Below are 22,833 nucleotides of genomic sequence, written 5' to 3'. Positions count from 1 at the left end.
TTAAGTCATGCAGGAGGTGGATGCAGGATGTGCAGGCTACACAACATCCAGCAGAGCATATGGAGAACAGACCAGGCTATCTGAGCTCCGTGGTTCTCACTCAAGTTTTGGACTTTCTGGGTTCTGATTTCCCCCTTGAAAGGATGTTCCATGGAATGCCAGAGCCTCCAGGAGTCACAGAGAAATGTGAGCACACAAGCAAAACACCCTGCTGGAGGACAGATCCCAAGTACAGTCACCTATGTAACTGTAACAAGTAAAGAGATGAAATGTCCTTAGAGCACTGGACAGTAGACAGCAATGCAAAGATGTGTAGGCAGCACGTAGCTGTCCTGCCCAGGAATAGAAATCAATATAATTTTTTCTAGAGAACAAAGCATATCAAAAGCCTTTACAAAACATACTTTGACCAAGTAATTCAACTTCTTTAATTTATCCTAAAGAAATAATTATACATTTTTGGCTCTAAAGATGTTCACAATAAAACAGAAACGACCTAAACGTCCAAAAATAAAGGATAAACATACATACTTCATACAAAGTTCATTAAATGAGTACGCATGGTAATTTTTAAAAATTAAACGAAACTTTAATTTTAGAAAACAGATTGAAGGATTTTACTCTCAGCTTTGGGATAACATAGAGTCTACATGTTTTATGGTCAGACACAAGATAGAGAGGAATGGCTACAGCAAAACAAAGCCTCATGATTAAAAAAAAAAAAAAAAAGCCTCATGATAAGGTGTGCAGCCTCTGATGAGCCCCGCTCACTCCCTCAGTAACAACTACCGTCTGATGGTAAGGGTGGCCGTTCACACGTGGACACACACACAGGCCTTCCGCGCTCCAGGCCCCAGCTGCATGCCCGCTTCTCTGCTGCTTCAGTAAATGTTGGCATCCCTAAGAGTTTTGTTCTGAGCCTGCAAGTCTTCTCAGGAACACTTTCCTGAAGATTCCAGTGCATCTACCAATTTCCACCACTTACTGATGGACTCCCAGTCTCCACCCAAAAGTCCAGAGCAGTGCTTCCTGAACATCCCCGAACATCTCAAGTTGAATCAAGATGTTAGGAATTTAACATCGTCTGGTTTCTGGAGCCACTATCCACTCTGGTAATCCCAGACCAACACCTGAGGTGACCTTCTCATTGCAGAGCTTATGAGTTTTGCCTCCTTGACAGCTCCTGAACTCCTCCCCACTCAGGGGCCCGCGGCTTGGCTTTAGGCCCTCGTGACTCTTCTGCACAACTGCAGCTCTCTTGCATGGTTTCCCACACCAGCACTGCCTCACACTCATCTCTCCAAAACCTCACTTCACTGTTTAAATCCTTCACTGGCTCACCACTGCTGGATGTGCCCCCCAGAGCCCTTTAGGATCTAGCCCCTGACTGCCTCTCCCCAGCCTTCTCTTCTCTCACCCTGACTCCAGCCAGCCATGTTGAGCAACCTGTAGGTGATTACCACTCCTCCAGGGTTGGACACCTCTGCCCATGCTGTTCCTTCTCACTCATGGCAACAATGTTCATATATAAACAGTACTAAGAAACACAGTCCAGCACACAAAAGCCTATGGCACTAACCTTGTACCATTTGGGACTCTGCAAATAGCATACATCAATATTAGAAGAGAAGGAAAACTGACCTCCTCCCTCTATCCTGGTATACGACTGTCCAAAAATAATTCCCAGATGAACAAAAATTTACCGTGATACTCTCCTAACTTGACTCACCTCTCTTCCGTATCCTCACATCTGCCTCCTGCCCTATGGTTGTCATGGTGACAACCCAAAGACATTCATTCCAAAATTACCTACTCCCCCTGGCCCAACAGTATATCCCCCCTTTTCTCCAAGGGTGGTTGGATTAAAGAAGTAAATGACCTAAGTAAATTCACATTGCTGCAAATAAATGACATCTGCTTAAGTTTCGAAGACACAGAGCTACAAAATTGCCTCCAAGTCAACCAAGTTTCATCAAAATGTCTACTGAAAAATTATCTGGTTGACAAGTTTTACTTTTAAACTGTTTCATTATTTATATAATAGTTACATAGCTAGTAACTACTGACTCAGTATAGTATGAGAGAAGGAAAGCCATATTTAAATCTTAATAGGTTGTTAAGATAGAAAATGACATATAAGTCACATGGTAGTAGCATTTACAACTCAGCTAAAACTGATAACCCCTTCCATGGTGGTTTTAGAATATTTCCACAAATTCAGGACACCTGGGTGGCTCAGTCAGTTAAGCCTCCAACTCTTGATTTCAGCTCAGATCATGGTCTCAGGGTCATGAGATCGAGCCCTGTGTCTGGCTCTGCACTCAGTGGTGAATCTGCTTGAGATTCTCCCTCTCCCTCTGCCCTTCCCCTGCTTGTGTGCCACTCGAACTCTCTCACAATAAATGAAATATATATTTTTAAAAAAGAGTATTTCCACAAATTGTTTCTTCCCTTGAAGAGGCAGAGCTTGATTCTTCTCACCTTGAGTGTGGACTGAATGGACAAACAGAATACGATGAAAGTGTATATGACTTTCAGGACTACCTTGTACAGGCATGCCACTTTCTCTCTGCCCTCTCAGATTACATGCCATGTCGTGAGGACATTCAAGCAGCCCTCGGGAGATGTGCGGGTAGCAGGAAACTGATACCTCCCACCAAGACCCAGCAACTAAATTCCAGGTACGTGGAGAAGTGAGCCTAGGTGTGGATTCCCCAGCTCAGTCCAAGCTTTAGACACCTTAGCCTCTGAGAAATCCTGAGCCAGAACCACCCCAAAAGCTGCTCTAAGATACTGGTCCCACAAAACTCATTGAGATGATAAGACTGCACTGCCTTAAGCCACATTATGCAGGAATAGAGAACACATACATGTCCTTCATTTACTGGAAATTAAGAAAGTGGTAAAGCAGATATTATGACTTTTTTTTTTTTTTTTTTTAAGATTTTAAGTAATCTCTACCTCAACATGGGACTCAAATTTACAACTCCAAGATTAAAGTCACATACTTGGGGCTCCTAAGTGGGTCAGTCAGTTAAGCATCTGTCTTCAGTTCAGGATCCTGGGATTAGGTCCCACATCGGGCTTTCTGCTCAGAGGGGAGTCTGCTTCTCCCTCTGCACCTCCTCCCGCTCATGCTCTCTCTTTCTCTCAGATTAATAAAAATCATTAAACACACACATACATACAAAGCAAAAAGTCACATGCTCTCCTGATTGAGCCAGCCAGGTGCCCCAATATGACTGTTTAGCTTAATAACTTAAATGCTCACTGCAGTACTGTTTTGTAATCTGTTTATTTCTATTAACAATGAATCATTTTAATAAATATAAGACATTAAAATATAATGACTTTATTTTTTTAAAAGATTTTATTTATTTATTCATGAGAGACCGAGACAGAGAGAGAGGCAGAGACACAGCCAGAAGGAGAAGCAGGCTCCATGCAGGGAACCCGATGTGGGACTCGATCCCAAGACTCCAGGATCATGCCCTGGGCCTGAAGGCAGACACTAAACCGCTGAGCCACTCAGGGATCCCCATCACGACCACTTTAAATGGTTGTGTAATATATTCCATTACATTGTTATATTACCATTTGCTTAACAAATTTCCTATTGTTAGACATTTAGGTTGTTTCAAATTTTTAATAGGAGTATTGCCACAGTCATGATCTTTTCCCATACATCTTTCCTATGCACCTGCCAAATTAGTTCCTTAGGATAAACTTCTAAAAGTAGAATTACTGGAATAGAGGGGACGTACTCATTAAAACTTTCGATGCTAAAGTGTCATCCCTCCCATCCCAGTAGGTTGTGCCAATTTACACCATTAGTATTTCCATCTTTTTTTTTTTTTTGTATTTCCATCTTTAACCTGGTTACCATGGCAAGTGATGGGCTCTGTGGAGACACACCAACAGAAGAAAGTTTCTGCTCCTCCCTTCACACTGACAACAGTGTAAGTAAAAGGAGGTGTGAAGAGACTGTGACTGGAGAACAGGAACATGTAGAAAGCAACTACTCTAACAGTGGCATCAACGAATAAGATGGTCAACTTCCCAACTTCTAGCTGTCTGCATTCAATAAAAGTTGTAAGAATAAAGAGAGTCACAGAAGAAAACTCCCTATTGCTTCAGCAACAAACTCTTTTGAGACTCTTCTGCAGTCCACAACACTTCCTAGGTGTTCCCTCAGTTAAGAGACTTAGTCGGGGGGCAGCCTGGGTGGCTCAGCGGTTTAGCACCGCCTTCGGCTCAGGGTGTGATCCTGGGGACCTAGGAATCGAGTCTTGTGTCAGGCTCCCTACATGGAGCCTGCTTCTCCCTCTGCCTGTGCCTCTTCCTCTCTCTCTCTCTCTCTCTCTCTCTCTCTCTCTCTCATAAATAACATTTTTTTAAAAAAAAGAGAGAAAGAGATTTAGTTAGCAATTAACTCCTTAACCCAAGAAAATCAGCTCCAGTGTGCACAGCCAGGCAGGGACTGGTGCCAAGCTAGGTCCCCAGGGTATGAGATTTACAGAAGTGTTCTTGTTCTTGCTCTATGGGTGGTGCAGGTGTGGGGCCCACCATGCCTTACACCATGCAGCTGTGCAACTGAAGTGAGCACCTCCCTAAACTTTGTGCCCCAGGTGCCTTGCTGTCTCACCCCAGGCCCTGATTAAAAGTACAGAGGTAATTAGAAAAATAGTCTCAGCCCTTCTATTCTGCTTAATTTCCCTAAGCACCAGGTCAAGAACTCCTGACCTTATCTGCTACAGGGAACTGCAGTTTTTTGGTCTCATATGTGAAAGCTACCAACAATTATGTTCAAGAGAACAGATGTGGTACTGCTAGATAAAACAGCAACGTAACAGGGATGCATGCCTAGGAGGCTCAGCATGAGTGTCTGCCTTTGGCTCAGGGCGTGATCCTGGAGTTCCAGGATCGAGTCCCACATCAAGCTCCCTGCATGGAGCCTGCTTCTCCCTCTGCCTATGTCTCTGCCTCTATCTCTCATGAATAAATAAATAAAATCTTTAAAAAAATAGCAATGTAATAACACCAGACCTGACAATAAAGTTTTTTTTTAAATCTGATCTTAGAAAATATTTTTGTGGGGATCCCTGAGTGGCTCAGTGGTTTAGCGCCTGCCTTTGGCCCAGGGCGCGATCCTGGAGTCCCAGGATCAAGTCCCACATCGGGCTCCCGGCATGGAGCCTGCTTCTCCCTCCTCCTGTGTCTCTGCCTCTCTCTCTCTATGTCTATCATAAATAAATAAATCTTTAAAAAGAAAATATTTTTGTTTTAGTTAATGCCAGATCTGTAAGAAACAGTTTTATCTTACACTTCTATGTACACAGAGTAGCATGACAACCCATTTACCGAATGCCAAATTAAAAAAAAAAGGAGCATGGAGGGACGCCTGGATGGCTCAGTCAGTTAAGATCTGACTCTTCATCACAGCTCAGATCTTGATCTCAGGCATGAGTTTAAGCCCCATGTTGGGGTTCATAATGGGCAGGTAACCTACTTTAAAATTATATATATATATAGTAAGGAATATTTTTTAAGTTCAAATATTTTAAGTAAGATCTGCAATTGCAGAACAAGGGCAGTTTTGTAAAGCCAGCAAATCAAAGTTCTTAAAATCCAAAGAATAGTCTAAACCTATCAAAGGGGAAATTAAAACTGCAATAGCTGGATTTGGTAGGCCCTAAAGTATAGTAACTCATTCTATGAGGCCAGCATTACCCTAATAACAAAACCAGACAGAAACATCACAAGAAGTAAAATCACAGACCAGTTATCTCTCATGAACATTGATGCAAAAATTCCCAACAAAATTTTATTAAAAGGAATTCAACAATGTATAAAAAGAATTACACATCATAACCAAGTGGAAGTTATCCCAAGTATGCAAGGCTGGTTCAGCACCCAAAATCACTTAGTGCAATCTGCCACATCAACGGACTCAAGAAAAATCACATGATCACAACAGCAGATGCAGAAAAAGCATTTGACAAAATCCAACACCCCTTCATGATTTAAAAAAAAAAAAAAAAAAAAACTGTCAGTAAACTAGGAATAGAAGGGAACCTCCTCACTTTGATAAAGAACATCCATAAAATATCTGCAGCTCACATCATACTTAATGGTAAGAAACCAGAAGTATTCCCAGGAAGATCAGGAACAAGGCAAGGATGCTCCCTCTCAGACTACTGCTTTAACATTTTACTAAATGTCCTAGCTAATGCAGGGAGAAAAGAAACAAAAATAATAGGTAGACGACTTGGGAAGAGAAAAAGAAAACTGCCTTTGATCACAGATGACAGGATCATTTATGTAGGAATTTCCAAACAACTGATTTAAGAAACTCCTGAAACTATTAAGTGATTATAATGAGATTAAAGGATACAAAGTTAATATATAAAAATCAACTGCCTTTCCACATACCAGCAATGAAAAGTTGGAATTTGAAATTAAAAACAAAAATATGGCTTCCACTGTGGAAAACAATATGGAGCTTCCTCAAAAAAATAAAAAATAGAACTACCTTATGATCCAGTAACCCCATTTCTGGCTATATAACCAAAGGAAGTGAAACAGGATATAAAAGAGATACCTGCACCCCTGTGTTCACTGCAGCATTATTCACAACAACCTAGATATGGAAACAACATAAGGGTACATCAACAAACGAATGGATAAGGATGTGGTAAATTATATACACGATCGAATATTATTCAGCCCCGAGGAAGATGGGAATCCTGCCATCTGTGACAACATGGGTGGACACTGAGGGCATTATGCTAAGTGAAATAAGCCAAGCAAAGACAAATACTGTATGATCTCACTTACATGTAGAATCTTTAAGGAAAAAAAAAAAGCCAAACATTTGGAATCACAGAGTAGAAAACTGGCTGCCAGGGGCTAGGGGATGGGAGAAATAGAAACATAAATATAAAAATCAATTGTTTTCCTATATACTAGCAATGAACAACTGGAATTTGAAATGAAAAACACAGTATCATTACATTAGCACCAGAAAAACGAAATACGTGTCTAAATCTAACAATATATATATATAAGGTTTACATAAGGAAAACTACCAAAGTCTGATGAATGAAGTCAAAGAACTAAACACTGGAGATATTCCATGTTGGATAGAAAGACTCAGTATTGTCACTATCAGTTCTTTCTAACTTGATCTGCAGATTCAACATCATCCCAGTCAAAAATCCCAGAATACCTCACAGAGTGCTGAAGAAAAAGAACAAAATGACACTATCCAACTTCAAGACTTAGAATAAAGCTACAGAATTCAAGATAGTATGGTGGCAAAAACAAAACAGAACCAATAGATTAATGAACAAAAGAGCCCAAAAATAGACCCACAAAAACAGAGTCAACTGATCTTTGACAAAGGAGCAAAGGCAATTCAATGAAGAAAGGACAGCTTTTTTTTTTTAATTTATTTTTTATTGGTGTTCAATTTACTAACATACAGAATAACCCCCAGTGCCCGTCACCCATTCACTCCCACCCCCTGCCCTTCTCCCCTTCTACCACCCCTAGTTCGTTTCCCAGAGTTAGCAGTCTTTACGTTCTGTCTCCCTTTCTGATATTTCCCACACATTTCTCCCTTCCCTTATATTCCCTTTCACTATTATTTATATTCCCCAAATGAATGAGAACATATAATGTTTGTCCTTCTCCGACTGACTTACTTCACTCAGCATAATACCTTCCAGTTCCATCCACGTTGAAGCAAATGGTGGGTATTTAAGGACAGCTTTTCAAAAAACAGGCTGAACAACTGGACATCCACGTGAAAAAAAATAAAAACAAAAGCAATAAACTAGACACAGACCTTATACCGTTCTGAAAAATTAACCTCAAATGGATCATAGACTTAAATGTAAAATACAAAACTATAAAACTACTAGAAGATAGCATTTTTATAAAAGCTAGGTGACCTTGTATTTGGCAACAACTTTTCAGACACAACATCAGAAGCATAATCCATGAAAGAAAATATTGATACAACTAGACTTCATTAGAATAAAAAACTGCTCTGCAAAAGACAGTTAAGATAATTTTAAAAATGAACTAGAAGTGGGAAAAAATATTTGCAAAAGACATATTTGACAAAGGGCTTGCATATTTACAAAATATATACAAATACATAAGAAATATATATAAGGAACTCTTAAAACTCAACAATAAGAAAACAAACAACCCAGACGCACCTTCAAATACATAAGAAATATATATAAGGAACTCTTAAAACTCAACAATAAGAAAACAAACAACCCGACTCAGACGCTTAAGCATTCAACTCTTGATCTCAGCTCAGGTCTTGATCTCAGGGTGGCGAGACGATCCCCACACTGGGCTCCACACTGGGCATGGAGTCAACTTAAAAAAAATTAGTTAAAAAAAAGAAAAGAAGTAAAAAGAAAATAAACAACCCAATTAAAAAATGGGCAAAAAGTAACGTATACAGATGACAAATAAGCATATGAAAAGACACTCCACATCATATGTCATCAGGGAAATGCAAATTAAATGATGAGATACCACTACACACTTATTAGAATGACCAAAATTCAGAATACTGACACCACCAAATGCTGGAAAGGATGTGGAGCAACAGAACTCTCAATCATTGCCAGTGGCAATGCAAAATGGTGCAGCCACTTTGGAGGACAGTTCTGTAGATTTTTTTCTTTTTTAAAGATGTATTTATTTATTTGAGAGAGAGCACATACAGTGGGGGGGGGGGCAAGGAGAGAGGAAGAAGCAGACTCCCTACTGAGTGCCGGGCTCACTCTCAGGACCCTGAGATCAAGACTCAAGCTGAAACCAAGAGTTGGACACTTAACCAACTGAGCCACCCAGATGCCCTAGCTTCTGCAGTGTTAAAACTAAACACTCCTACCGAATGATCCATGGGAGTATGAGGGAGGATGAATGGGTAAAGCAGGTAGGATTTTTAGAGCAATAAATCTTTCTGTATGATACTATAAGGGTGGATAACGTCATTATACATTTGTTAAAACTCATAGAAAATACAACATAGGGGCGCCTGGATGGCTCAGTGGTTAAGTATCTGCCTTCAGCTCAGGTCGTGATCCCAGAGTCCCGGGATTCAGTCCCACATTGGGTTCTCCATGGGGAGCCTGCTTCCTCCTCTGCCTATGTCTCTGCTTCTCTGTGTCTCTCATGCATAAATAAATAAAATCTTAAAAAAAGAAGAAGGAAAGAAAATACAACATAAAGAGTGAACGTTAACGTATCAACATTGGTTTATCAATTATGACGAATGAACTACACTAATGCAAGATTCTAATAACTGGAGAAATGGAAGGTGGAGGATGAGGGGGCAAAAGGGAACTCTACCATCTGCTTGATTTTCTTCTATAAAACTCTAAAAAATAAAGTCCTACTTTTTTTTAAAGCAACAGACAAACATTAAAGAAATATTATGGGGACCTGGGTGGCTTAGTGGGTTAAGCATCTGCCTTCAGCTCAGGTGATGGTCCCAGGGTCCTGGAATCAGGCCCCATGTTGGGCTCCCTGTTCAGCAGGGAGTCTGCTTCTCTCTCTCCCTCTGCCATGCCCCCCTGCTTGTGCTCCCTGTTTTTCTCTCTCAAATAAATAAAATCTTAAAAACAAATAAGAAATATTACTTCTCCTGCCACTCTTCCTCAACTGTGCAAAGTTGGAAAAGAAGTTTTAATTTCCTTCCTACCTACAAACTGTTCTATATCCACATCCATTTCTTCCCTGTACATATCAAAATATTTTCCTCTTCTGCTCACACCTCTTTCCACTCTCTCCCCTAGTCCTCCTCCCTCCTGCACCTGCTCCTTCCCCAGTCTGTAACTTGCTCAAGCTTCTTTCATAGGCCCAAAACAAAACCTTCCTTAGACCCCAAATGCATCCTTCTTTGAGTCCTTTTCAGAAAAGATCTAATCATTTTTGGACCTCCCATACACTCCCTGATGTACTGCAATCTGACTTCCAAGTCCTACTACCCTGGACTATTAACCCCATAAAGTCACTCGGGCCTTCATATTTGGTTATTGTATCCTCATGGCACCCCTGCAGCACTTAGCACTGAGGTCACTTCCCCCTCCTTGCTCTAGCCCCAGGCCAGCTGTGATTCTTTCTTAAGTATTCTTCCTCACTTATGAGATGTTTTTTTTTTTAAGTTTTTTTTTAAGATTTTATTTATTTATTCTTGATATATATATATATCAAGACAGAGGGAGAAGCAGGCTCCATGTAGGGAGCCCGATGTGGGACTCGATCCCGGGTCTCCAGGATCACACCCTGGGCTGAAGGCGGCACTAAACCGCTGAGTCACCTGGGCTGCCCATTAGATGTTATAATAGCCCACAAGCCCACCCCACCCCAAACTCCAGGCCTTCCTCTAAGGACTTCTTTCTGCATCACCTACCTGTTGTAACTACCAAATCTGCATGTCTAGCCCCAATTTCTCCCTCATTTCACACATAGACAATCAACAGCCCGTTACACACCTCTACCTAAGTCCACAGAAACAGAGACATTCCATTCAACAACCACTTCCCCCTATTGGATAATCCACTCCCTACAACTCACACATCTAGACTCCCTACAACCCCATCCCAGACTCAGCTCATCAGGTGAAAGGCAGACCCACACCAGATTTCCTGAGAAATAGAACTGATATCCAAATGTCTCAGTTGGACACCTAAACTAGGAAAGCATACACTGCCAAGGTCATGCACAGGTAAAAGGGAGGAAGCCAGTCAGCAGTGCATCAAGCAAGAATGAAGGAGACAGCACAGCCCAGGGAGAAAACGCAGGAGTAACCACCTTGGTGCTGATGACTTGGTAATTGGATATATTTCTGTGCTTAGGTTCTTTGAGAAATCATCATATTCTTCCCATACACTTTTTTCCCCCCACTAAGCAATTTTCAGTGGATTTCTATACTTGTAATCGAATGGCCGCTAAGATACTCTTCTCTGCACTATAAGAAAGGGGGAAAAAAAAATACTGCCAGTGAACTATGTCATGCCACTAAGATGTATTCTGATCTCAGGAACATTAAAAAGTAGGAAACGGTGTAACTTAGAATAGTGGAATCCAGTGCATACTTATTCCATGTATGCCCTTCCACCTCTAGAATGCCGGTGTTGTTTCCCCGCCAAACCTGATTCTATTCATCCTTCAAGACTAAGCCCCAACTTGAGCAGCCCCGGTGGCCCAGCAGTTTGATGCTGCCTTGAGTCCAGGGTGTGATCCTGGAAACCAGGGATCAAGTCCCACGTTAGACTCCCTGCATGGAACCTGCTTCTCCCTCTCTCTGTGTGTGTCTATCATGAATAAATAAATAAAATCTTAAAAAAAAAAAAAAAAAAGACTAAACCCCAACCAACTCTACCCTTTTCCTGGACCAGCCCAATGGAAATCTAGAACACAGTAACTATTCTCTACTGTTATTCATTCATTCACGACAGACACAGAGAGAAAGAGGCAGAGACACAGGCAGAGGGAGAAGCAGGCTCCACACAGGGAGCCCGACGTGGGACTCAATCCCAGGTTTCCAGGATCACACCCCGGGCTGAAGGCAGCGCTAAACCGCTGGGCCACCGGGGCTGCCCTCTCTACTGTTACTTAAATTTTAATTAAGTCTTATCTCTCTAACAAGATTATAATGGGAGCAGAATTCTCCTTATTACATTTCAAATGCTACACAGAACCTCTAAATAAATACTAAAAATATTCATTTAATTTGGAAAAGATAAGATTAAAAAGGTAGCAATATTCAGTTTTCCACCAACCTCAAGAAAGGACGACAAATTACAAATCATTTAACACATGAAGGAAAAGGGACGCCTGGGTGGCTTAGCGGTTGAGCGCCTGCCTTTGGCTCAGGGCATGATTCCGGGAGTCCCGGGATCAAGTCCCACATCAGGCTCCCTGCATGGAGCCTGCTTCTCCCTCTGCCTCTCTGTGTCTTTCATGAATAAATAAATAAAATCTTTAAAAAAAAATACATGAAGGAAAGACCATTATAACTTTCTGGTTTTTAAAAAAATATTTTAGGGGATCCCTGGGTGGCGCAGCGGTTTGGCGCCTGCCTTTGGCCCCGGGCGCGATCCTGGAGACCCAGGATCGAATCCCACGTCGGGCTCCCGGTGCATGGAGCCTGCTTCTCCCTCTGCCTATGTCTCTGCCTCTCTCTCTCTCTGTGTGACTATCATAAATAAATAAAAATTTTAAAAAAATATTTTAAAGAGAGAGAGAGTGTGTGCGTGTGAGAGAGAGAGTGAGAGAGAGAGAGAGCACGAGCGCACAAACAGTGGGGAGAGGGAGCAGCAGACCCCCTCCCCTGCTGAGCTGGGAGCACAACGTGGGACTCAATCCCAGGACCCTGAGACCATGACCTGAGCTGAAGACAGACCCTTCACCCACTGACCCAACCAGGCATCCCAACCTTTTGCTTTTTAAGTGAGGGGAAGGAATTACATTGCAGCTAATGAGAATCAAGGATAATATGCATTTGTTGGTGCTCAACAATTTTGCCAGGGAACAAAATTAAAACTACAACAACAATGAAACTACATCCCCACCAGAACTGCCAAAATTAGGGCAGGCTGGGTGGCTCAGCGGCTCAGCAGTTTAGCGCCGCCTTCAGCCCAGGGCGATCCTGGAGACCTGGGATCGAGTCCCACGTCGGGCTCCCTGCATGGAGCCTGCTTCTCCCTCTGCCTGTGTCTCTGCATCTCTCTGTCTCTCTCATGGATAAATAAAATCTTAAAAAAAAAAAAAAAAAGAAAAGAAAAAGAAAGAACTGCCAAAATTAAAAGGACTGACAATAAATGTTGAAAGCAAGTGAGGCCACCGATACCCTTGGACACACGGCACGTGTGTGCACCAGAGCTAGGCCTCAGTGTGTGAATAACCCAGCTTAAGTGCGCGTGAGCACACCAGGAGACACCTAGAAACAGATTGTACTCACTACGCTATTTTCATACAATGCAACAGAACAAGGAGAATGGACTCCGCCTCTCAGACAGAATGCTGACCCAAAAAACAGAAACTGTATGTGACTCCATTTACATGAAATTCATCAGGCAAAACTAAGCTACAGTAAAAGACCTAACAGCAATTATCAATTGTCTTCAGGAGAAGGAATACTAAATGGAAGGGAGCAGGTGGGAGCCTATGGAATGCTGGGAATGTTATTTGATTTGGGGGGAGGGGTCGCAAGGGGGCAGTCATCCATAAAAATCCTTCCAGCTGAACCTGCAGGTGATTCCTCACCCAGATTCCAGATCAGAGCACCCATCGCCCAGCTGCTGTGTGTTAACTATTGTTGGCTCCTTAGTGCTACCTTCTCCGGATAATTGCCCTTACTTAGCTCAGAGGCCAGCAGTGTCACATTCCCGCCTTTGGCCAATGACCAACTGATGGGGGAGGGGGGCAGGTTTACAAAATTCTAACCCCCGTACGTCAAGAAGGGACAGTTCTATGATGCCAGCTACAGTCCTAAGTTCTCGGTGGGATTGGGCTACAGATAGACGCCAAGCAAGAAGACCATTTCCCTCCCTCAATTTCACATGCACCAAGGTCACCTCCTCAAGTTCTTCTTGGGACATGACCTAAGACACATTCACTTAAGGTTTAGTCCATACCTCAATCAAAAAGGATAAAAAAGAAAAATTGTTTTGCACTGGTAAACAGCAAGATGTACAATCTCCCCAAGATTCTGATGGACAGATGAGTACTTTCCTCAGACTAGAGTTGTCTTAGTAGTTGAGAACCTGGGCAGGGCATGCAGGGGCACCCTTGTCTGAAAGACAAGTCAGGAAATTATGAGCTGGTGGCCTGCCACCAGCTTGCTGTGTGCCATGTACTATCTATCCATCTGCTCTCTACTTCACCTGTACCCCAGATCTGCCCACAGAATCCCCAAGGCCTCTTCTACCCTCCAAGGGCAGAAATTCCTCTATCTCATTTGTCATTTTCATGAATACCCAGGGCCGGGAGTGTTACCCACAGGAATCCTGCCACACCTACACAGTACCTAGTACCAATACCTACTTCTGCAGCCAGCTACCTTCATGCAAAACTCAAGACTTGAAAATAACCAGCAGTTTTCTACCAACTCCCTGCTGGGTTCCTTTCCTCTACCCTAGGAAACCATCACACGCACTCGCCCAGGGCACGATCCAAGTTCCTCCTTGGATTCGAGCATTCCCCCAGAATTACATGCCAACACAGTTACCTGAGTAAGGCCAAAAATAGTATGCAAAGCATTTGCACATTTAAAAAATCCTTTCGTAAACAATCAGCTAATTAGATTCACTTACACTTTTCAAGCACTTTCAGCACGCAGACCACACATTTATTTTTAACCCGTTAAAATCTAAACAGACCGAAAAGGCGCCCACGAACCAGAACAGTGGAGAAGAGGTGAAAACAAGCGAGTGAAGCGACGCTGGCACCGAACGAACCATGTATCAGCAAGTCCGCTGGATCAATAGATGCCAGGCATCAGGGAGGACGGCAGAGTAACTGCAGCCTCGTCCCCTTATTCTCAACAACTGCAAGAGTAACAGACGACCGGGCCTCAGAGAGCAACGGTCCAGAGTCTCCCCAGCAACGTTTCCAGAAAGCCGGTCAAGAATAATCTACGCCGCTTCGGGTTCAGACACGTGGCCGAGGCGGCGGTCAGCCTCGATTTCGGGAGCTGCTGACATGGGCTCACACACCCGTTCGCTTGCTACAGCAGGAAACACTCCTTAGGTAGCGTCCTCCACGCGACCGCGATCTCAGGTCACGGATGACAAAGTATCCAGAATTCATCTCTGAGAAGAAACACAGCCCTTCGCCCGAGCGCTTTCACCTCGGGAACGGGGAGACTGGGCGCCCTCAGCGTCCCGGCGGCTTCAGGAGCTCGCGGACCTCCGCCGGGGCCTGGGCTGCAGGGGTGAGCCCGCGCGGCTCCGGCCGGACCCCCGCCCCCGGGCCTCGGCAGCAGGTGAGCCCGCGGATCCCCGCCCCTCGCCCCCGCCCCCGCCCCCGCCCCGGAGCCCGAGCGGCTCGCCCCGGAGGCCCAGCCGACGCCGCACCAACGCAGGCCGCTCTTACCTTCCTGCTGGCGCCGCCGAGAGACACTTTGGGCCTCGTTTTGAAATCCCCTTCAAAACTAAACATCTTTACAGCTTATCCCATCTGGGAGGAGCCCCCGACCCTGAGAGCAGCGGGGCGGGCGGGGCGGGCTCCGGGGGGAGGGGCCTCCGCGGGGAGGGGTCTCGGGGGGAGGGGTCTCCGCGGGGAGGGGTCTGCCAGGAGAGGGGTCTCCCGCGGGTGGGATACGCCGCGCCGGGGGGCGACCCCGAGCTGGAGCCCGAGCCCGAGCCCGAGCCCGAGCCCGAGCCCGAGCTCGCCCTGGAGGCTGTGCCCGCCCGGCCTGCCCTCGGGGGCGGGGGGGAGGCGGCGACGCTGGGGAGGGGACGGCTCCTCCTCACCTCCCCCCTCATCCACGCCTCCCCACTGCTCCGGCCGAGGCCGAGGGCGCCGGCAGGGCCGCAGACCCCGCACTTGCACCGGGAGCAGCCGCCGGGAGGAAAGATGGCCGCCGGCCGGGGCTGACGTGCGCGGTCCCGCCTGCGGGCGCGCGCCCGCCGCCGACGCCGAGGCCCTCCACCCCGCGGGCTGCCGGCGTGCGCGCGCCCGACGCCGGCGCCGCGGCGCTCCTCGGAGCCCGCCAGCGTGCGCGCGCCCGCCGCAGGCGCGCCGGAGCTTGAGAAGGCCCCGGGGTGACCCCGCTCTGCGGCGAGGACGCTGGGGGAGGGGAAGGGGAGGGAAGGGAAGGGAAGGGCTCCCCGGGGGAGTGGTGCTGGGGAGCCCCGCGAAAGCGCACTCCGGGGCAGGTGCACCCAGACGCTGGGCGCCGAGGGGCTCGTGCGCTTTCCTGGGAGGAGACTGGGAGCGGCCAGCGTGCGGGCCAAGTGCAGGACGCGGGGACCGGCACCTGCACGCCGTGTGCTCGTGCACTGCTGTGCGAGCGTGCACAGGCGCACGCGGACGTCCTACACGTGCAGGTGCACGCTCGTGCGCGCACACACAGTGCGTACACATAGGTGCGTGTCATCTACGCCCCGCTGGAACCAAACTTAGGACGCTTTATCCTAACGGTGCAATGCCCTGAGCCTTTTTAAGATTTTATTTATTTATTTGAGAGAGAGAGACCACTAGCAAGGGGAGGGGGAGGGGGAGAAGGAGGAGCAGACTCCCCGATAAGCAGGGAGCCCCATGCAAGGCTTGATCCCAGCACCCCAGGGGCATGACCTGAGCCAAGGAAGAGGCTTCACCAACTGAACCTACCAGGCGTCCCTTTTTAATGCTAGTTTTAATGAAGCACAAATTACTTTTCACAACACGATATGGGTTTCAGTCTCAAAAATTGTGCCATGTGTGCACACAAACTGTGAATGGGGTTGCATTACAGAGTGTGGTTCTTATAAATCAGGATCAAAAAACTTCGAAAGCCTCGGGAAGAGTACTCACTATACCACCTAATACATACAGCTCCTCTGATATGTCAACAGATCCTTGATTCAACAAAGATGTTTGACTTCTACCCCGTCCGAAATTTTCCAGATTTCGTAAATAGAACATCATGCTTTTCTTTAACTTGTCAGATGAGCAGTGCTTAAAACTATTGGTAATGTCCAGTATGTGCCCTGAGTGAGTGAGTCTGCTCACAGCTCTCAGAGTTGGCTGCAGATAAACTCTTCGACAGTCCAGACAATCCCAGTAGGTGTGAATACCACCCCTGGCTCTCCTGTACCAGCTTTGTTGGGAAGTAAGGCATGTGGCCTCCATCTGAGTATTTTTCCAATGTTTTAATTGACCAGGACCATGTGCAGGGAAGATGGTTCTATTTTTTTAAAAAAGCCAGCATTGGGCAGCCTGGGTGGCTCAGCGGTTTAGCGCCGCCTTCAGCCCAGGGCGTGATCCTGGAGTCCCAGGATGGAGTCCCACGTCGGGCTCCCTGCATGGAGCCTGCTTCTCCCTCTGCCTGTGTCTCTGCCTTTCTCTCTGTGTGTGTCTCTCATGAATAAATAAGTAAAATCTTAAAAAAAAAAAAAAAAAGCCAGCATTGCTCTTGGTCTTAGGTTACACCTGCCACTGTGGTGTGAACACCATTCTGCTGGTTTATCAGGTGGCCTGCTGTGTGAGCCAAGTACTGCCCTAGAGCTCCACTAAAGAATCAGTCATCTGTCCCGAGCTAGAGGGAAAAATGGCTTATCAAAATATGATTCCTCTGAAAGATTTTTATTTATTTTATTATTAGTAGTAGTAGTATTGTTATTATTAGTAGTAGTAGTATCCAAAATCTGTTTACTGGGATAGTGTCCCACTCTGAAAGATTTTTATTCATTATTTTATTAGTAGTAGTAGTAGTAGTAGTATCCAAAATCTGTTTATTGGGATAGTGTCCCACTCATCTTGATTCAGGGAGCTTTTAGTGCTGCTTCCGCCTGAAGGAGCATCCTTCTGTAAGCCTTGCTTTTCCTCCCATCGGCTGGCAGAGGCCAGTGGGGCAGTCGACACACAGAATTACCGTCTGTGTGCAGCTGAAGATGGTGGTGATTTTGTAGCATCCCAGGCACTTCACATCCATGAAGTAGGAGTTGAGGCTCTGCACTAGGTGCTTCTTCTTGTGCTTCCTCTTATCCTCTTACGGGGATGAGTGCAGGAGATCCTTTGCAAGGGGCATATTCTCGTGGGGAGGTCGTCACCACCGGAAAGGGACTCTGAAAGATTTATAAAGACTTTTCTTAAATACTTTTAAGTAGAAATTTCAAGGCTAGGGATCCCTGGGTGGCGCAGCGGTTTGGCACCTGCCTTTGGCCCAGGGCGCGATCCTGGAGACGCGGGATCGAATCCCACGTCAGGCTCCCGGTGCATGGAGCCTGCTTCTCCCTCTGCCTGTGTCTCTGCCTCTCTCTCTCTCTCTCTCTCTCTCTCTGTGACTATCATAAATAAATAAAATCTTTAAAAAAAATAAAAAAATAAAAAATAAAAAAAGAAATTTCAAGGCTAATGATGCAAAGTATAAAATGGTGTAATGGGTTCCCGTTACCTGTCACCTAGCTTTGGAGATTATCACCTCGTGGCCACTCTGGTATAATTCATGTCCCATCTCTTAACCACTCTCCCCACTATCGTGAAGCAAACTCTAGATGTCATTTCATGTAAATATGTCCGTATGTGTCTCCTAAAAAGGGGGGGAATTTTCTTTGAAGACATTATTCTATCATTATCATCCTACAAAAACTAACCACAGTTGTCAAGGATAGGTTGGGGATAAAGGTTCCCCACCATATGTGCTGACCCTAGAGCGTAAAGCCAGTGGAATGTAACTCCAGTGACCCTTAATTGTGTCCTATCCTTCTTCCTCTTCTAGAACGCAGCTTCTCTAGAGCACAGGAGCCAGCTGGCTCCCTCGCGGCTCTGCTCTAGTTGCTGTGCAATAGGCCCTCAAGTATTTGTGAATTGCATCCATGATTTCTAAAAGGCTGTGGAAAGAGGTAGGTTAAAATCAGGTAACTATTACTCAGCCATTAAGACAGCTAAACTGCAACATATTGACAGCACCAAATCCTGGCAAGGAGGTAGAGAAATCCAGCTTCCCCCATGTAAAATGTTACAGCCATACTGGAAAAGCGTTTGGTCATTTCTTTTTCTAAAAAAATGAAACAGGGGATCCCTGGGTGGCTTAGCTGTTTAGTGCCTGCCTTCGGCCCAGGGAGTGATCCTGGAGACGCGGGATCGAGTCCCACATCAGGCTCCCTGCATGGAGCCTGCTTCTCCCTCTGCCCGTGTCTCTGCCTCCCTCCCTCTCTCCCTCTGTGTCTCTCATGAATAAATAAATAAAATCTTTAAAAAAAATACTATTTAGTACTAAAATAAAAACAGTAGCAACATAAGCAAAGTACAAGGTGAAAATTTCCATCTGCTTTGCATTGCCTTCACCCTGCCTTTGAGATGATCTCTCTGCCTTAGTTCCCTCTCACTAGTCTAACAAATCACCAAAAATCTCGTGGCTTCAATAACACAAATGTATTACCATACTGTTCAGGAAGTCAGGAGTCTTGTGGAGGGCACCTGGGGGGCTCAGTGGGTAAAGTGTCTGCCTTCGGCTCAGGTCATGATCTCAGGGTCCTGGGATGAAGTCCCTCACTGGGCTCCTGCTTTGTGGGTGTCTGCTTCTCCCTCTCCCTCTGCCCCTACCCTCAGCTTGTGCTCTCATGGGCACATTCTCTTTCTGATAAATGAATAAAATCTTTAAAAAAAATTTAAAAATCTCACCAGGCCAAAATCAAAGTGTCTACAGGGCTGATTCCTTCAGGAGGCCCCAGGGGAGAATCTATCTACCTGCCCTTTCCAGCTTCTAGAGGCTTCCACATCCTTAGCTGGTGCCCCATCCATCATTCACATCACTCCGTCCTCTGCTTCTGTCCCCACACCTCTCTCTACCTAACCCTCCTCCCTCCCTCGTATACAGACCCCTGTGTTTACACTGGATCCACTCAGATAATCCAGGATAATCATCCCATCTCCAGATCTTTAATTGAACCTCGTCTGCAAAGTCACTTTTTCCAGGTAAGGTAACATATTCACAGGCTCTAGGGATTAGGATGTGGGCATCTTTGGAAGGAGAGGCATTATTCTGGGTACCATGCTGTCTATTGGGGATTGTTCTATTTTTAAAAGAGATCAGGGCACCTGGCTGCCTCAGTGGGAAGTGCGTGTGACACTTGATCTCAGGTTTGTAAGTTCGAGCCCCAAGTTGGGTGTGCAACATACTTTAAAAAGAAAAGAGAGGGATCCCTGGGTGGCGCAGCGGTTTGGCGCCTGCCTTTGGCCCAGGGCGCGATCCCGGAGATCCGGGATCAAATCCCACATCAGGCTCCCGGTGCATGGAGCCTGCTTCTCCCTCTGCCTGTGTCTCTGCCTCTCTCTCTCTCACTGTGTGCCTATCATGAATAAATAAAAAAAAAAAGAAAAGAAAAGAGAGATTGTATTAACCTCCAAAACCCCAAAATCTTTTTTTTTTTTTTTTTTTTGGTACCAAATGTAGCATGGATATCCTTCCATGACAGGACTTAGAAATCTGCATTAGGGGGCACCTGGGTGGCTCAATCAGTCAAGCAACCAACTCTTGGTTTCAGCTCAGGTCATGATCTCAGGGTTGTGAGATCGAGCCCCACATTGAGCTCTATGCTTAGAGTGGAGTCTGCTGGAGAATCTTTCCCCCTCCCTTTCCCTCCCTCTCTGCTCCTACCCACCACCTCCCCCCCACCCCAGCCCATGCTCACATGCTCTCTTTCTTTCAAATAAATAAATAAATAATTTTTAAAAAATGTACTGCATTAGTTGCATTGGCTACCTAGGATCTCATTGTACAGATGGACCATAATTTATTATCTCACCATTTCCCAATTGTTTGATGCTGAAGTTGATGTCATTTTTTTGTTACAAATTCTGCCACAAGAACATTCTCACGCTTAGGAATGAATTCTTCCTGTGGGGTAGACTTCCTAACATTGCATGGCTGAGTTGTAGGGGTGCAAGCTTACATCTGATAAGGTCAGTTCCTCACTCTCCCCAGAGGATATACTCCCTTCCTTTGGGATCATCCTAGAAATGCTGGTGAGCCATGTAGGTGCTGCCTCAGAGACTCTGGAATTCATCCAGAGAGAGCATTCATTAAATTAACACCGAGGCCACTGTACACCCAAGGCTGGAAATTCACTCCTTCCTCCATTTATCATGCCCCCCAAAATCCACCCACATTGTCTGGTAGAATTAACCAGAACTCATGCAATGAGAGGAAGTGATCACATTTTTTCCAATAATAAAATACAAAAAGACTCCAGTATATTAAATTAGAAAGAAATACACAAAGAAACAAGGAAGAAAAGAAAGAGAAAGAGAAAGAAAGAAGAAAGAAAAGAAAGAAAGAAAGAAAGAAAGAAAGAAAGAAAGAAAGAAAGAAAGAAAGAAAGAAAGAAAGAAAGAAAGAAAGAAAGAAAGAAAGAAAAAAAGAATTTTGTTGCAGAAGTGGGGATGATAGTTGATAGTTGCTGGTCAGGGAAGGTCTTGGGGGAGCTTTCTCAGGTACTGGCTGCACTTAGCCTGGGGGGTGCTAACTTTGGTATCATTCTTCGGAATGTGGATAGATTACACATACCTCCTGTGTGTGCAATGATTTTAAGGATAAGATCCTTTTAGAAAGACCTCATTGTCTTAGCTTGGGCAACAGGACACCACAGACTCTGTAGCTTACAAACGAGAGAAGGCCCAGCGATCTGATGTCTGGTGAGAACCACTTCCCGGTTCACTCTTGGCACCCTCCCAGGTTCTCACATGCAGAGCTGAGGGGCTCCCTGGGCCCCAGCATAAGGGTGCTAATCCCAATCCTGAGGGGATTCCTCTGGATGTGGCATCACTTCCTGAAGCCCTACTTCTCAACAGCATCACGGGGGGCGAAGGGGCGGTGGCGATAAGGATATCAACATAGGAATGGGGGGACAGTCCATAACATGAGTAACATGGCAGTAAGAAGATGCCCTTAATTTGAATAAATACTCCTCTTCCATTATATTCCAGGGGAAGGAAAGTACAAAATTTAAATCGCTTGCTTTGCAAGATGGAAATCCAAGGGAATTGGAGTGTGCACCAACCGCTGAGGAGTGCCCCCTCTCACAGCTCTTCTCCGGCGCACGTGGAACGTTCTCCAGAGTGGGTCACACGCTCGCTATCAACAAATCTTGGTCCGTGTAAAAGGACAGAAATCCAAATATGTTCTCTGACCAGAGCGGAATGAAATAATCATTTCCTGGACAGGGAAAATTTGAGGGAGTCACAAATGTGGAGCTTAACACATTCTAGATGGTCCCTAGCTCAGGAAGAGATCGCAAGGGGAACCAAAAAAGCCTGTTGAGATGAATGAAAATCCAGAGAACACTCTGGAGATCATGGCAGGGGCAGCGGTATCCCAAGCACAGGTAGATAAAATTTTAGGCTCACAAAAATGTGGCTCACCTGTGCCAGTTAGGCCCCCGTGCCAGGCATTCTTGGTTCCTACCGAGAGGTTAATTGTGCAACGTGGCCACCACATCCACAGGAGGAGGCCGATTTACCTGGACCAGTTTTTCAGAAAGCTGGACTCAAGATATTGCAGTTTTGCGAACTTTACAAATCTGCGGTGGGACAGGCCCAATAAGCAGACCTGACTTGGGTCATCTTTCTCTCCTACCCCAAATGTCTGAAAGCCCTCATCTCTTTCCCCCTGAACTGTGTCTCTGGCATAGAGGTCCGCCAGGAGTGGGCTCCGCCGTGGTGGTTTGGGAACCGTGAGTTTCCCCCACAGGGGCCCTTGGCCTGCGCCTTACTGCAGAATTGCTAGACCTACAGCCCATTGATTAGGGAAGTTTCCTCGTATCCCACATTGGATACAGCTGATTCCACGCTGAAGGTACTATGCGGGCTGCCGTGGGATCACTGGGCCCCTTCCCTCTGTACCCTTGCACAGCCAGCGTGTCTCCCCATCTGACCTGTTCCATGCCTTGTGCCGAGGTGGAGGCCGTGCTCCAGCAGCTGGCCCCAAGCCCTTGCTGTGTGGCCGAGATGCCCTCCAGGTTGTGCCCAGGCTGAGGCCCACAGCCACACCTTCTCTGATGTTCTCACCTGGTGCAGGACCAGGACAGTCAGGGCACACGTGGCATTTGCATGCGGGCAAACCTACCATCAGCTGCACTTGCCCAATGAGGT

The 22,833-nt window shown here is 45.7% G+C and overlaps 1 protein-coding gene and 1 pseudogene across 6 annotated transcripts in view; both read right to left on the bottom strand.

Moving 5' to 3' along the window:
* UBE3C (ubiquitin protein ligase E3C) overlaps positions 1–15,647 on the bottom strand; it is a 126,034-nt gene extending 110,387 nt beyond the window's left edge. For 4 of the 6 annotated variants that reach the window (XM_025450798.3, XM_049094612.1, XM_025450848.3 and 1 more), the window contains exon 1: positions 15,133–15,647. In XM_025450798.3, coding sequence (XP_025306583.1) covers positions 15,133–15,198 — 66 coding nt within the window. In that variant the 5' untranslated portion in view covers positions 15,199–15,647. Of the gene's footprint in view, positions 1–7,706; positions 8,110–14,495; positions 14,850–15,132 lie in introns of those variants that run through there. The other 2 variants (XM_049094611.1, XM_035699741.2) reach the window with 2 other exon arrangements.
* Positions 15,648–17,460: 1,813 nt separating this feature from the next.
* LOC112664605 (40S ribosomal protein S27-like) lies at positions 17,461–17,770 on the bottom strand (annotated as a pseudogene).
* Positions 17,771–22,833: the final 5,063 nt, after the last annotated feature.

The sequence above is a fragment of the Canis lupus genome, chromosome 16 (assembly GCF_003254725.2).
Source record: "Canis lupus dingo isolate Sandy chromosome 16, ASM325472v2, whole genome shotgun sequence".
NCBI lineage: Eukaryota > Metazoa > Chordata > Mammalia > Carnivora > Canidae > Canis > Canis lupus.
Note: the sequence above shows the minus strand (reverse complement) of the source record. Positions and strands in the feature narration are given on the sequence as shown.